Genomic DNA, 15,600 nt, shown 5'->3' with positions numbered 1-15,600 from the left:
CATAGAAAATGTTACTAAAGTAAGAAAAAAAAAGACTTAAATATTTATCAAACTAGTTGGCAATCCATTTTCTGTGCAATGACCAATTGTTTAATTAACTTATCGTTGCAGCTTCACTTGTGTGAACTATTTGGTTATTCTGTGTATAACAAACATTTTATAAAGATGTTTATTTAATGCGAAAATCGTTATAAATGAAGTGAAGTAAAAAGTACAATATTTCCCTCTGAAATGTGGAGTAAAAGTATAAAGTCGCATGAAAAGAAATTACTAAAGTATATTTTCCTCAAATTCACACTTAAGTACAGTACTTGAGTACAAGTACTTAGTTACATTTCACCACTGCATTGAATTAGCTTCAAGTTTTTTGTATGTGCAGTGAAGCTCGGTAAAAAAAAAAAAAAAAAAACGTTTACATGATGGCAAAAAAATACTCTTTTTGGGCACATCCGTCCTTTGGCCACAATACAAATATGTAAATTAGTAAAACATTAATCTGTAGAGGGCTGCAGTACCTGCTGCCCCCATGGGGGAGTTTCCCTCTGGGAGATGTCGTGACGTCGAGGGGATTTCCACCCTGAACCAGCCAATCAGAACGCGGCAACTGCGGAAATACAAAACTGAGGTAAATTGCGCTTCAGACATCACTCAACACATGGCTTCGAGACTTAATATCTTCTCACGGGTCGGTCCCGACACTCAGAGCTGTTTTTAGTCTGACGACAATTTACTTGTGTCGTTTTTTAACAGAGACGAAGGTTTTAACCCAGAAGAGAGGACTGATACCGGAAAAAATCCGGTTTGGAAAGAATTTGACACGACGGCAGAGTTCATGGTCTTAAAGGACTCCTCCCATGTGATGAAAGACATGGACATCTTCAACGGTACCTCAGGTGGGTTAAAGATGTAATCCTGGTGCGTGTTTGTGTGTGTGTTTGTTTGTTTGTTTGTGTCAAAGACAGTGCTGACATCACCACCAGGCATGTGATTTGTCAGAGCAGAGCAGCCAACACCCATTCAGGCTCCCACGCAACCTCTCGCTGCTCCACTGTGTAACATTTTATAGCTGAGTTTTTAATAGCAATGTTTTCTGTTTGTCCTGCAGAGCCCGGAGGGCCGTCAGACTTTGGTGAGTACAAACGTATTTCTTTTTTTGTATCACAAAGTCATGCATGTGTGGGTTATGAGGCTTAACTGTCAAGTGTGACCTGAATCTACCTCATGCAGAAGCAGAAGTTAGACCATCATTAGTGTTTCTGCTTCCTCTTGTTGTATTGTGTTGTTTCTCACAAAGCCTGCGGTTGGTGGTTTTGGCCCCAAAGTGCAGACAGAACTAAAGACAAAATAATATTTCAGAGACTTTCACGTGTTATGAAGCATCTCTTGTATTCATTATAATATATTTATTGCATTTAAGCCCCAACTTATTTTCGTTATTCATTCATTTACCTTTTCTTGCATTTTCTTATTTAATTGTTTATATACAGTACCAGTCAAGCTGTAAAATGTGGACAACAGTAAAAAATGTAATTTGGAGATAGTGAGAAATGGCATATTAAAATGTGGTTAATAGTGAAAATGCAATTTAAAAATGTGAAAGTAATGGAAAATGCTAATTAAAAATGTGGAAATAGTGAAAAATGCTATTTAAAAACGTGGAACACAGTGAAAATGCAATTAAAGACACAGAAAAATAGTCTAAAAAAATAATTTTTGGCAATTAAAACTCCCAAATTCAAGTTTGCATATTTAAATTACTTGCACTTATTGCAATTGCAGTATAAAACAAGGAGACATCAAGTTTACTGTCATAGAATTATAATACAACCAGCAAATAGTTTGAGAAGCTGGACCCAGTGATTTTCTTTTTAAAAATGACTTACATGATAACGTCATTGTCAGAATTATTGCTATTTAATTATCTGTCCATCGCCTAATAATTTTGATCATCTCTGCTTTGATAATGTTTAATGCAACACGGCTGCAGGAAACTCTAGTTTCTGTTTTTAGTTGGCAAGTGTCACACCTCAACCGCAGCTATAAATCAGTGTGCACCATATTCAACTGCTGGTAACCATAGGAACGACAATTTTGAAACTGTCACTGGTAAATCGAACTATCTAACGGTTTCAACACAACACATTTTACATATTTGGTGTGTATGTGGAGTAAAAATCACCTTAAAGTTCAGCCTAGAAAATCAAAAGTGCAAAAAAATGAAAGTTAACAGCTAAGTATTTATTTAATAGTAAATAATGATAATAATAATAATAATAATCAATAGGACTTATATTGTGCTTTCCTAAGTACCCAAAGACAGTTAAATAATGTATGAGTTTTTTTTTTTTAAGGTATTGTTTGCAGATATTTTATACCAACATCATTTCACTGAAACTTTCAATATTTTTTTCACAGACCTCATTGAGGAAATCATCACAGAGGATAGGTCGCGTGCCTCCCTCCCTGGACCTCGTCCTCCTCCTCCTCCTGCCGACCTCCTCAGCCAGCCACACAGCCAGAACCACAGGATGCTCCGACCAAGCTCCTCACCGACATCTCAGCCCGTGTTGGTGGCGAGAGGCACTGCATGTCAGGTGAGTGGGTGCAAAAACATGCCTGGGTGTGCCCTTTGAACAGTGTGATGTTTTTGTGCCAGTGTAGTCATTTGTGTTGCTTTGGTTTATCTGGCGGGTCTCATCTGGTTCCTGCCTCAGTTTGAGGTTTCTGACTGGTTTCTGCAACACCCAGGGAGACGGCACGTGGTTAAATGTGGCGGCAGCAGGCCTCAACACACACAGATAAAGTTTGAATGTACACAATAGATTATTTTCTGAACAATGCCTGTATAAAAAGTGTTGGAGAAGCTGCATATTTTCACCTCAAGACTGGATACAGATGTAAATTAAAACTTTAAAGAAAATGTTTATAGTTTTCTCTGTGCTGCCCGACCACAGACATGCGGTTTCTCACCTCTTGTTTTTATCTAAGTAAGATTACATTAATGCGAAAACAAACAGTGCACTAATCTATAAGTCCATTGTCAGAAAATTCATGCAACAACTCTGATAATTATTTATTTATGTTAATTATTAAGCAAAAAAACCAAAATATACTTGGTTCCAGCCTCTCAAATGTGAGGATTAACTACTTTTTTATTCTTGTTCTGATTTTTGTTTCATCAAAATCATCAGATCCACTGAATTTAACAGAAATTCCTTAAATTCACATTCATGCAGGCTGGAAGGATGTTTAATAAACGATAATAAATGATGAAAAAGTCCTTAAAAACAAATAACAAGCAGTAGTGTCTGGCAAGAATGATAAACAACAATAAAAACAGTGAAATGATGAAAAAAAGTGAAATAAAAAACAAACACATCACATAAACATGATAAAAAAACAATAACGCTGTCAGTGTTTTAATGTCTAATCCAAAGACTTAATAATAATAATAATAATATTTGATAATTAGATGACTCACAGCAAATATTAGCAGATATATGGATGAAAAAAATGCTCATTAACACCCTAAACTATACACAACTATTCCAGCCTGGTTCAGATCATCAATTTCTTTTTCAAGGGACACCTGGCCGAGACAGCAGCAAAAGAAAAGACGTACATAAAGGACTCACAGTAACACCTGCTCACAATGACAAGTACCAACCAGTTCATACAGCCTTGTACTAACGAGAGCTTTAAAATCAGGCAGAGGGACCAGTTCTCTTAGTTTAAAACCTTTTTCTTTGTCTCCATATCTTTATTTATTCATGCCAGATTTAGCTATTAGCTAGTTTACTTTTGTAGTCCCTGGGCAGGTACAAACAGGACAAATACCTCACACTAAAAAACACTTATCACACATGATAAAAAACATCACAACAGACAATATAAACAGATATGAACACATCAACCTCACATTTTTTGAAAGCTATTCCACGTTTTTTCAATGTCGATTGATGCAGGCGCATGTTTACACGTCAGTTATTTTGTCCATGTTGCCTTCATGTCACCATTGAAAGCTTGTTAATAATAGAGGAAGCTGCAGCGGGGCTTCTCCACCTTCAGGGTGTAAAAGAAAAGTGACCGCAGATTTGGTGAAGAATTATTTGTTTAGAAGTTGAATGTTTGTGAAGAGATAATACTACTACTCCTCCTAATACTAACTATATATACTACTAATGATAATAATTATAAACTTCATTTGTAGAGCTCTTTTCGTGCAAAAACATAAATCGCTGTTCAAGACCAAAAGCAATGATTATGAAACATATGCATGTACACACACCTACATACATGCATTCAGACATATATACATGTCTACCAATGCATACACACACATTAAAAAACTGAATTGGAAGAAAATAATAAGTAAGCTAAATAGAACAGTAAAGTAATATAAGTCTATCAACTATGAGGAAAAGCCTACACTTGCAGTGTTGTGCGTGTGTGGCCTGCAGACGGCAGAGTGAGGCAGGCAGGCAGATCAGGCTCTTACCATAAAGCACGTGGTTTTCAGATCAGAGGTGATGTAATCTGATAAGACTGCGGTTACACTGTAGCCTGCAGACAGGTGTTTTTTAGGGCACAAGAAGACAAGAAGAACATGTGATGTGAGCTTGAGGAAATTGTTTTCTGTGTGTAAATAGTTTGTTGAAAAGTCTCTGCGGCCTGTGATAGAGGCTGACACACCTCCACCCAGCATGCTTTTCTCTACTGAGGGAGAGCAAGGAGGAGGACGTTTGGTTGGAAAAACTGTAATCTGACTCCTACTTTCAGTTTGCCGTCCTTTCTGTTTACAAGCCAAACCCACCGTGAGGTGAAAGGTCACATTCTTCTCAAGCGCCGCTTCTCCAATTGGTGGATTCACTGAGCTGACTTCCTATTTCCTGCTTGCTGCCTCACTCCGCCAGGCTTTTGTTTAGCTCTGGGGCTAACTTTTTCGCCCAGGCTAATGCTATTTGACAACAGACGTCTGTGGCTCGACGGGATACTGTGAAGCATGATCTCATGCAGAGGCATCACCCAGATCTCTGCAGAAACCGTTGGCTGAACTCTCAACCCGATTTACTGCTTTACAGGTGACAAAGAGGCCTTCTTTGTTCCCAGCAGGTTTGAATATTCATCTGTTGCTTCAGACAGTCTTATTACTTAAGTGTGTTTTCTTTGAGGTATTTTTACTTCCTTTTACATCACATGGAAGTTAATCAGAGGTCTAACTGAGCAGAAAGTGAACATGGTGAGCAAATAAATAGAGAAAGTAAAAGCAGCACCGAGAGATATATTCAACAACAAGAGTCTGAACGGAAAAGCGTGGTGGTCTGTGGTATTACGGGGAACTAAGATAACAAAATGCAGGAGGAGGAGTCAAATGAGCACACTGTTAACTCTTTGCACTAATTGAAAATACATGTATGAAGGAAAAAAACATGCGGTGACTCAGTTTTGCTGCTTGGTTTGCAGCCGTGATGCTTCACTGACGGTGTCATCTGCTGTAATGGATAACAGACGTCTGGTTCTCTGTTTTATACTCAGAAAACATGCCTGTTTAGTTTTCTCTGATTGCAAGTTGTTGTTTTTTAAGCCAAGTATGGTCATGAGATGATTAATGAGAGAGGAAAGAAGTAAGAACTAAGTTCGTTACACAAGCTTTTATTGCTTTGTGTTCTCAATTGTGCTCTTTTTTGTGAAATATTGGACACTTTGAACTCTTCTACCTTAAAAAGATGTTAAAAGGGGACATTTGGTGGACATCTTAGACATCTTAAACATGACATGGGACCTCAACTGGACACTTGACTAAACTTTATGTATTTAGCACCTTTTGTACAAACATGCAACCCAAAGTGTACTTCTCATAGCAAAATTAAAATAGCGCAGACACAGTTTTAAGTTTAACACAAACAACTATCCATTAAGTTTTGCATGACTAAAAAAATAGGATGACTAGAAAGACTAAAGAACAGAAAAACAAAAATAAGACATTAAAATTTATATATTTTTTAAAAGCAAAAAAATCAAACCTAAAACAATAACAAACAAACAAAAAGGATTATGAAAAGTCTAAAATACAAATAAATAAATAAAATAGCTGGGAAAAAAATACAATAAAAGCCTATTATTAAAACTTAAACTTAAGACGGTATTGTTACTTCAAATTATAAACACTGCATTTATGAAGGGATCACATAGCCAAAAGTTTGGTAATCACTGATAAATATTTGATAAAATCTGAATCTGAAAAGTAGCTGGTAGCTTTTGCTGTCAAATAAATGTAGCAAGGTCCAAATATTTTATAGTATTTGGCGTATTTGTATAGTATTTTATAGTATTTCAGCCTCTATAAAAACTGTAGAAAAAATGTCTATAAAGGAGCATAAAATAGAAGTTTCTACCTGTTACATATTCAGTGTGTAGGTATTTGGCAGCCCTTCCATGGCGAGCCAAACATCATCAGAAAAACACTGATTTGTAACTTGAAACTGCTTTATTTAGTGTTTTTACTCATTTAAATCACAGGGTCTCAATATACATTTACAATAAAAATTAAAATATTTCTGTTAATATTGATAATTTGGAATATAACAAACCCCTACACAAAACTTTGTTTAAATGCATTTAGCAAATATTTAATCAAGATTGAAATGTTCAACATCAGATACAGCAAGTTCCTTCGCAACTTTTTTTTTCTAAGGCCAAGTGAAAATTTTAATTAAAAAAAAATGGCTACCTTAAGTTTTACAAAGTAAAAGTTCCTCCCATGCTGACACTTTCTTTGAAATGTTTCATTAATTAATGTTATCGGTGATCATTAAAATAAAATGCTGATACAGATAATCGACAAAAGCTAAACATCAGCCCGAGTAATCGGCCTGGCTGGTAATTTGTTGACCCCTTCTTTATTCTGGGTTTTTTCTCTGATTTTAATCACCTTCTCAGTTTATTTGGGAGAGGAAGAGACCTCTGCAGATAATTTGGCTCCTGATAAAAACCTCATGAACAACACTGCTCCTTTAAAACCCTTCTGGGAAATTTATCTCAACAAGTTTTGTTTATCCTGCAATCATTACCGCAGATCACAAAATGTGTGTCTGCTGTCTGGCCCTGATGTAAGGACAGAGGTGGGAAAGGCTATATTTATGTTTACTGCTCCAGCCCTTTGAAAAAATATGTATTGTTTAATATGTTGCATACTCCTTTGTGGCTGTCAGGCAGCAGGACTTCCGCTGTAAAAGAGGTTTCCAAACTCAGTGGGTGTTACGTGGTTAAATGAAAATTAAATAACGTTGTTAATAATATTGTGGTGTTGTTTGTCCAACACAGCCAGCCTGCACCTTCCCTCAGCCCCAGCAGCAGTCGTGCACGTCCAGAGAGATGGCTCATCCTTCCCGGGGAGCGCTCTCCCCAGCAGGTTCCTCTCGCCGCGGTCGGGGCTCCTCATGTTCGCTGACTTCTAAAGGCTCTGTCGGCGTTTCCCCTCAGAACTGTGGAGGCGACACCGACATGCTGGAGTGTGCTCTGAATAAGCCCAAGCTTGTGGTGGTGGAGGAGCCCAAGGAGAGAGGCATGAGGTTTCGCTATGAATGTGAGGGACGCTCGGCCGGCAGCATCCTGGGGGCGTCCAGCACTGAAACCAACAAGAGTCAGCCTGCCATCGAGGTAGACACTCTTTTTTTGTGTGTGTGTCTGTTGGGCTTAAAGGGGGTTTACTAGCTCTCAGTGACAGTTGGAGAGTGTTTTAACCACAGTTGATCTTGTTTGTTGTGAACACATGAACCCCCTGTGCAGGCGGGCGGAGCTGGAAGGATGTGGGTTGTTGGAGTAAATTAGAAAGTCCCCACAAATCCCAGCTCGAGTGTGGTCAAAGATGGGCGGTTTATGCCTTGCCTGCACACTATCAAACACTCCTACACATGTTCACACCTTAGTCAAACACCAGCATGACATGAAGACGTCGTTCGGGGTTTGTTTTGGGTTTTTGACTATAAAAAATCAGTGGATTTCTGTATTTTATGGACATTAACTTTAGTAAAGCTCTTAATTAATATTTAAATAAACATTGGTGAAAGTGGTACCTCAGATACAAGTGATCAGCTTTTTTAATAAATCAATTAATAAGGACACCGCTTCCCAAAACGGTCAGTTATCAGCAGTTGGACCTAGCCATTATTTTGCAAGTCACAAGTCAAGACTGACAAATCCCAAATCAATTTCTGCTCTTCATTGATTCACAAAACAATGTTGACGACAGATAAATAATATATTACAAACACAAAAAAAGATTCAGTTTGGTAAAACAATTTTTGTTGCATTTCCATCTAGAATTTCGACCTGCATGTTTTTCATACTACAATTTCATTTTTCCAACTGGTGCCCAGTAACGAAACTTTAACTCTTCATGGTTCTGTCCTGCAACTTTACTGGACGTTGTCAGATTAGTGCAAACAAAGTGGATCCGGGGAATTAAGTGTTGACTTGCTGGGAATCAATAGCGTTAATTGTAGTTGATGAATGAATGGAAATAAATGGATTCTTTTTTAACAACATACTCTTAAATCTCTGGGTTTGGTGGAATATATGAAGTACTTTCAAATCAAAAGGCTCAAAGTCCTAATTGATAAACGAGTGCTGAAGTCCAAGTCAAGTTGCAAGTCTTTTTTGATTTTGTCAGAATTAGTCATCAAGTTTGTGACTTGAATCCAAATCATGTTACTTTAGTCCACACACCTGCCAGTTACATCACACAAAAAGGAGGAGGGGAGCTGTTGAACGCAGACACGTGAGAACATTTAATTTGCTGAATATATGCACAAATACGAACATTTCATGGTGTAAATACACAAGAAAGACTTTGATTGGCAGCTACTTTGAATTGATTTCTAAGGCGGCATTTGCAGTGTATTTTAATATTTAGTTTATGAGGGATTCTCACTTTTCTGAGTTTGCCAGCTCTATTTCTTTTTTTTTCTGAATGTAAGAAATGATATCTACGTGTTGCAACACTTCCTGTGAAACAGTGAATGTGTTTTCATATGTGTGTGCTGTTTGGTCGTTTTTGTGTCCCAGATAATGACATGTTTACATTTTTCTGTCTTCTCTCTGTGTCTGTATTTCATCTTCCTGTTCTCTCTTGTTCAGATTCAAGGTACCATCGACCACTTAAAGAAGGTCAAGGTCACCGTCTCCTTGGTGACCAAAGATCCCCCACACCGGCCTCACCCGCACTGCCTTGTGGGTAAGGACTGCCCGAACGGCTCAGGGATCTGCGTGGTCACAATCAATCCTCACAGCAACCGACGTCACAGGTGCTTTTTGTTTCTCTCATTTATGTCTCCCCCCAACACGTAACCTTTTATTGAATGCATTCTTTTTCTTTCTTGCATATTTTATCATATAAAATGTCCTGACAAAATGTGCTTTTTTCTTGTTGCAGTTTTGCTAACCTCGGTATCCAGTGTGTGAGGAGGAAAGAGCTGGATGTCTCACTTCAGAAGAGAAGAAACCAAAATATCGACCCCTTTCATAGTAAGATGGATCACAATACACACACAAGTCATCACAACTAAGGTGGTTAATATTATCATTTTTCTGCACGTCCGTGTTTTTAAATAGAAAGGATGATCTTCTTTCTTCTTTGTTTAAATTCATCATGATTCATCGATTTCTTGTCTTTTCGTCCCTCAGCTGGTCACACAAAGGGCATTGAAGACATAGACATGAACGCTGTGCGCCTGTGTTTCCAGTGTGATTTAGAGTGGGAAGACGGCAGAAAAGACAGCCTCAACCCAGTGGTGTCCAACCCCATCTTTGACAAAAGTAAGAAACACACTTATAACTCTTGTCGTAGCCATCTGCACCAACAAAACATAAATGTGTTTCCATATTCTCACACGTTGTTGCATCTTTTGGTTTTGCACAGAGGCCACGACTACATCGCAGCTGAAGATCGGCCGTTTTAACCAGTACAGCGGTTCCTGCACTGGCAAGACAGAGATCTACATGCTGTGTGACAAAGTGCAGAAAGGTGAGTTTCTGTCCATGTGCAGACATTTACAGAGGATGGATAAAAGTAGGCTCACACAATGGAGTATGTGGGAAAAGTTCAGTTTTCATGGCAGGAGCCAAGTGTATAAAACGTCCTCTGCTTGGTCAGATACACAGTAGACACAAACAGCAGACATTTATACGACCATGATGTGCCCATCATTAAGCTCCCAAACTATTATAAACTAGTGAAATAAGGTGCTGACGAATGGAAAAAGGCATACCTCCGTGAATTGTGTTCTGATGTTTAGTTTTGACTTATATAATTGGCAGTGAAGCAGTGTGTATTTAACAGTCCCTTCATTGCTGTACTGTAAGTTGCTTTGAAATCTCATTTGGTGTTTGTCATACAGCGTATCAAGTACTCGGCTTGAGTAGATTTTGATCGAATTAAAGTCTTTGCTGTTAGTATTGCTGATTTTAATGTCAACAAGGGTTGCAATTATATGAGATTATAACAGTACAGTAACTGTCTCAGAAGTATCAAGGTTACACAGTTACAACTAACAATTATTTTTGTTTTTAATTAAATTTGTCAATTATCTCCCCAAATAATATTTGACTTGATTTGATTTGTAATGATTTTGCTTTATTGTCAGAAAAACCTGAAATTTGGACATCAAGTGTTTCACATAAATACAAAACAACATTGAACCAACCAACAAAACCAACAAACACCACAAATAACATCGGACATTACGAAAGTAGATGAAGTGCAACATCTCACTCGTTCAGTTACATTTTGTGTTAGATCCCGTCCACTGAGGCTACTTAGAAGTCATACTTTAATAGGTTGGCAGACTGAGGGACAAACGAGTTCAACCTGTTTAACTAAGCCTGTGGGACTCTAAATCTTCTATGTGATGGAAAAAGCTGATATTTTCAAAATAAAAGCAGGTACACTCAATAACACGTGGACTTTTCAATCAAATATTAAAATTAGGATTAAAAACAGTAGTTTTCTCATTGTTCTCGATTAACATGGCCATATGTGTTGTCACTGGTCCACAGATGACATCGAGATCATCTTCAGGCGAGGGTCGTGGAAGGCCAACGGGGAGTTTGCCCAGACAGATGTGCACCGGCAGATCGCCATTGTGTTTAAGACTCCGCCTTACCAGGACCAGGACATCACAGAGGAGGTCGAAGTCAGCGTGGTCCTGCGTCGTCTCTCAGACCAAATGGAGAGCGAGTCTGTTACCTTCACGTACCTGCCACACAACCCGGGTCAGTCAGCACTGAGCAGCAGTTTGCTTGTTGTTAGATCATCTTAAAGACAGAAACAGCTGGTTAAATAAAATAACTTTGGACTCATTTCAGATCCATATGAGGTTAAGCGCAAGAGAAAGATCAAGTCAGACATCAACTTCAAAGAGAAACCTTGTGTGTCAGGTGAGGCGCTTTCTTTGTTTCATCTATTCATGCTTACTTTTCTGGTGTGTCGAGAAAGTTAGGAGGTAAACTGCTGATTTAATGAGGAGAGTAATCTTTCTGTCTGCCAGACTGCGGTGTTACTAATAACATTGCAGTTTATTGTAAAACTGTTAAACAGGACACACTGAACTCTGACTTAATTACAAATCACTTTTTAATGACATTCTGTCACTTTATTTGACATACTATAATACGACTCTCTTTTAATGTTTTGTGACATATTGTGTTATAACTTTTGAATCACTTTTCATGACATAATTTACTATGACTTGCTCACAGAATAGTATGTCTGACACATGACACATTTTTCTGACATACCACACATTTTTATCACATTTTTGTGAGATGATATAGTGTGATTTGGACAGCATACTATACTTTGACTTTTTTATACTAATTTGATTGAAATACTATATTTGGACTTTTTTGATTCTATTTATGACAACATGAATTTCTATATCTTTTTCATGCTATTTTGGTTAACATACCATACTATGATTTTTTTAAAGCATTTTTAGACAGCATAATTTACTATGACTTGGACCACATTTGATACTATGACTTTTTTGTGCTTTTTTGAGTGAAGGTATACGTTTCTTTATGCAGTTTTAAGCCACATTAAATACTATGACTTTTATAATGCTAATTGATAAACTATATGATGATATTTATGATCACATGCCATACTATGACTTTTTCATGCTATTTTGGACAACATACCATACTGCGACTTTTTTAATGCATTTTCGGACAACATACTTTATACTATACTATACTTTTTTGGATGACATACTATACTATGACTTTTCAAATTATATTTTGGATGAAGTACTATAGTATGATTTTTTGTGCATTTTTTAATGACATGCTGTTGTATGACTTTTTTATGCTGATTTTGGATGACATCCTATAATATAACTTTTTTAATGCTATTTTGGACGGCATTCTATAGTATGACCTTTTTAAGCAATTTTGAGCGACATGCTATAGTATGATTTCTATATGCTAATTTGGACGACATGGTATAGTATGACTTTATTATGGTATTTTCAGTGTAATGCTATAGTATGACTTATTGACGCTGATTTGGATGACATGCTATACTATGACTTTTTTAAGCCACGTTGGAAGAAATGCAATAGTTTCACTCCTTTACTGCTTTTTTGGACGACATGTCATGGTATGACTTTTTTACGCTATTTTTGATGACATGCTATAATATGATCCTTTTATGCTATTTTGAGCAACATACTATAGTACGACTTTTTTGTGATATTTTGGGTGACATTGGTTACTATGACATTTTTATGCTATTATGGACGACATGCTATAGTATGACTTTTTAATGCTATTTGGGAGGACATGCTATAGTGAGAGTTTTTTGGTATTTTGAAAGACATGCTATAGTATGACTTTTTATGCTATTTTGAAAGACATGCTATACTATGACCTTTATATGCTATTTTTGGTGACATGCATAAGTGTAATCTTTTTATCCTATTTTGAGCGACATGCTATAATATGACTTTTTTCTGCTATTTTTTATGACATGCTATAGTATGACCTTTTTATGCTATTTTAAGCGACATACTATAGGATGACGTTTTTATGTTATTTTTGACAGCAGGCTATAGTATGAATTCGTGTGACTTTTTTATGCTATTTGGGAGGACATGCTATAGAGTGAGTTTTTTGGTATTTTGGTTGACATGCTATAGTATGACTTTTTCGTGCTATTTTGAGCTACATACTGTATGTGACTTTTACGCTATTTTGAACGACATGCCATACTATGACCTTTATATGCTATTTTTGGTGACATACATAAGTATGACTTTTTGATGCTATGTTGAGCGACATGCTGTATCATGACTTTTTATGCTATTTCGGAGGACACGCTATAGTATGACTCTTTTATACTATTTTGAGCTACATACTATATATGACTTTTTTATGTTATTTTGAACGACATTTTATAGTATGACTTTTTAGTGCTATTTTGGGCGACATGATATAGAATGACTTTTACACTATTTTGAACGACATGCTGTAGTATACTTTTTTTTCATAATATTTTGGATGACATACCATACTATGACTTTTTAATGGTTTTGGGATTGACATAATTTACCATGACTTTTGCTTTGTCATGTTTCATTATAAATATGTCAGCATATGTTGTATGTTAACAGGCTTTTGTTGTCTGGCATCAATGTAGGTATTTTTAAGTCTTGACATATCTCAGACTGTTTAAGACTTATGTATCTGATTTCCTAAGTTATTTCATGGTTAAAGTATTTATTTCTCTACCTAAAAGCATCTTTCATCAACACCCCAACAATTCCTTTTCTATCCTGCAGCAGAAAGTGCTCCTGCAGTGGAGCAACCGTTCTCTTTCCCGCAGCCTCAGACCATGATGTCTCCAGATGAGAGGCTTTGCCCTGGCCAGCCTGGAGCCTCTGCTTTAGGGGAAATATGCTACAATGAGCCCCAGGACTCATACAATGCCACTGATGCCACAGCCATCCTTCATCAGTTACTGGAAGTACCTGGAGTATTGGACATGATTTCTGACCCAAACTTTACACTTTCTATGCCCTCCAGCTTTGAGCAGGTGCCCAACGCCAACCCCACGTTTGCAAACATGGATATGAATTTAAACCAGAACTTTGGGTCGTACGCTCCGAACTTTTCCTTATACAATGACGTGCAGTTCAACATGCTCTTCAATGAGAACCAGACTCTCCAGATAGAGGCACAAGATAGCCCGTCCAACATGGTCCAGGTGAAGACAGAAGAGGAGTTATAAGATGGAATGAAGCGCCCTTACACAAACTCTCTGTCCAAGAATAATTAGACATTTTGGGAAATGCACTTATTTGCTTTCTTGCAGGAAGTCTGATAAGAGCTCTCTGCAAGAAAGACCTTGCTGGTCAAGGCTTTCGGAGCAGGTTAACATTCCTTCGTGTGTGCAGTTAACTCTGCCAGCATTAATTTTCAGGAGAAGGTGATTAAAAAGAAAGCTCATAAACATCTATATTTACCTTAGGAACAATGAAAACCCTTCAATCACTTGCCCGCCATTGCAATAAATGATTGGTGAGGTAAGTAAAGTAGGTAAAGTACCTGTCCTGTTAGTCTAAGGTTTGTTTTGCTTGCTTCAGCGTGATTTTGGGAAAACAAATGTCCTACTAGATGTAGGATTTTAGTAAAGATCTGCCCTTCACATTATTCTTGCGTGTTATTAATCTTCTGTTTCTGTGGCCGTCACACCCGCTGGCTTGCATATTATTTAACCCACGTAATAGTAATAGAAACCACTCCTCCTCCTATTTATAGCTTTTGGTGTCAGTTCCTATTGTTCTAGAGTTTCACTCTCGTGCTTAACATTCAAATTTCCACTTGCAGCTTGTCATAAGTCCAACTCCGCCCCTGGCTGTGGCATTGTAGTGTCAGTATTTCAAAAAAGAAAAAAATAAAATGTCAGTTTGTGTTGTTTTTCTCTTGTACTTCCTCTGAAACTAACTTCTGCCTTTTTGTGGTGATTTCTCAAAAGAAACAAAAGACTGCAGAGTGACAAAAGGAATGAAAGCACTTCTAAATGTGACCTTCACCTGCCTGCCTGCACACAGTCCTAACCTGCTCACTCACTTATGAGAACAGTCTTGGCAACAACAGCAAGTATGATGATTCTATGCTTTTGGCATATGATACTATGATGTTTTTGGTTATTTTTGAATGACATACTATACTATGACACTTTTAATGAATTTTGGACTACATGTGATATGATTCATTTTTTCATGTTTTTTCGCAACATACTACAGCATGAAGAACAAAATGCCTAAACAAACGGCATAGTATAAAATAATGGCAAAATATGACATGTCCCAAACACAGCTTAAAACTGTATAAAATAGTAAATAGCTCTGAGACACGCCATAGCATTAAAACCTGCAAATATTGTCAAAAACACCACAGTATATGTGTTAAAAAATGACCAAAAAAGCAAGGCTATAGTATGGCAAAACGTCAAAAAATGACATGTCCTGAAAACACCTCAAAACAGCATGAAATAGCGTGCTGAGACATGCCGTAGCATTTAAATCTTCAAAAATGGCC

At 37.3% G+C, this 15,600-nt stretch overlaps 1 protein-coding gene across 5 annotated transcripts; it reads left to right on the top strand.

Moving 5' to 3' along the window:
* The first annotated feature begins 620 nt into the window (after positions 1–620).
* Positions 621–14,976, top strand: relb (RELB proto-oncogene, NF-kB subunit). 5 transcript variants are annotated; one of them, XM_042487037.2, is made up of 11 exons: positions 621–893; positions 1,106–1,129; positions 2,416–2,594; positions 7,324–7,659; positions 9,139–9,305; positions 9,434–9,525; positions 9,685–9,816; positions 9,920–10,024; positions 11,056–11,271; positions 11,365–11,436; positions 13,842–14,976. In XM_042487037.2, exons 1-11 carry the CDS (start codon positions 833–835, stop codon positions 14,285–14,287), a joined length of 1,830 nt encoding a protein of 609 aa, XP_042342971.2. In that variant the 5' UTR covers positions 621–832; the 3' UTR covers positions 14,288–14,976. The 5 variants fall into 5 exon arrangements, with proteins under 5 accessions (XP_042342971.2, XP_042342972.1, XP_042342969.2 ...); XM_042487038.2 differs by having other exon boundaries at positions 623–893; positions 7,483–7,659; positions 13,839–14,976; XM_042487035.2 differs by having other exon boundaries at positions 623–893; positions 13,839–14,976.
* The last annotated feature ends 624 nt before the right edge of the window (positions 14,977–15,600 follow it).

Source organism: Plectropomus leopardus, chromosome 6, assembly GCF_026936395.1.
Source record: "Plectropomus leopardus strain MGB_pleo_1.0 chromosome 6, ASM2693639v1, whole genome shotgun sequence".
NCBI classification, from domain to species: domain Eukaryota; kingdom Metazoa; phylum Chordata; class Actinopteri; order Perciformes; family Serranidae; genus Plectropomus; species Plectropomus leopardus.
The sequence above is the reverse complement of the archived record's forward strand: the minus strand, read 5'-3'. Positions and strand labels throughout refer to the sequence as shown.

What these genes read in the sequence shown, in the direction of transcription:
- relb (XM_042487035.2), top strand. Translation starts at nt 833, where the DNA reads ATGGTCTTAAAGGACTCCTCCCATGTGATGAAAGACATGGACATCTTC. An exon ending in AAATATCGACCCCTTTCATA is followed by an intron (nt 9,526 to 9,684) that starts GTAAGATGGATC and finishes TTCGTCCCTCAG; the next exon opens with CTGGTCACACAAAGGGCATT. An exon ending in AGAGAAACCTTGTGTGTCAG is followed by an intron (nt 11,437 to 13,838) that starts GTGAGGCGCTTT and finishes TCTATCCTGCAG; the next exon opens with CAGAAAGTGCTCCTGCAGTG.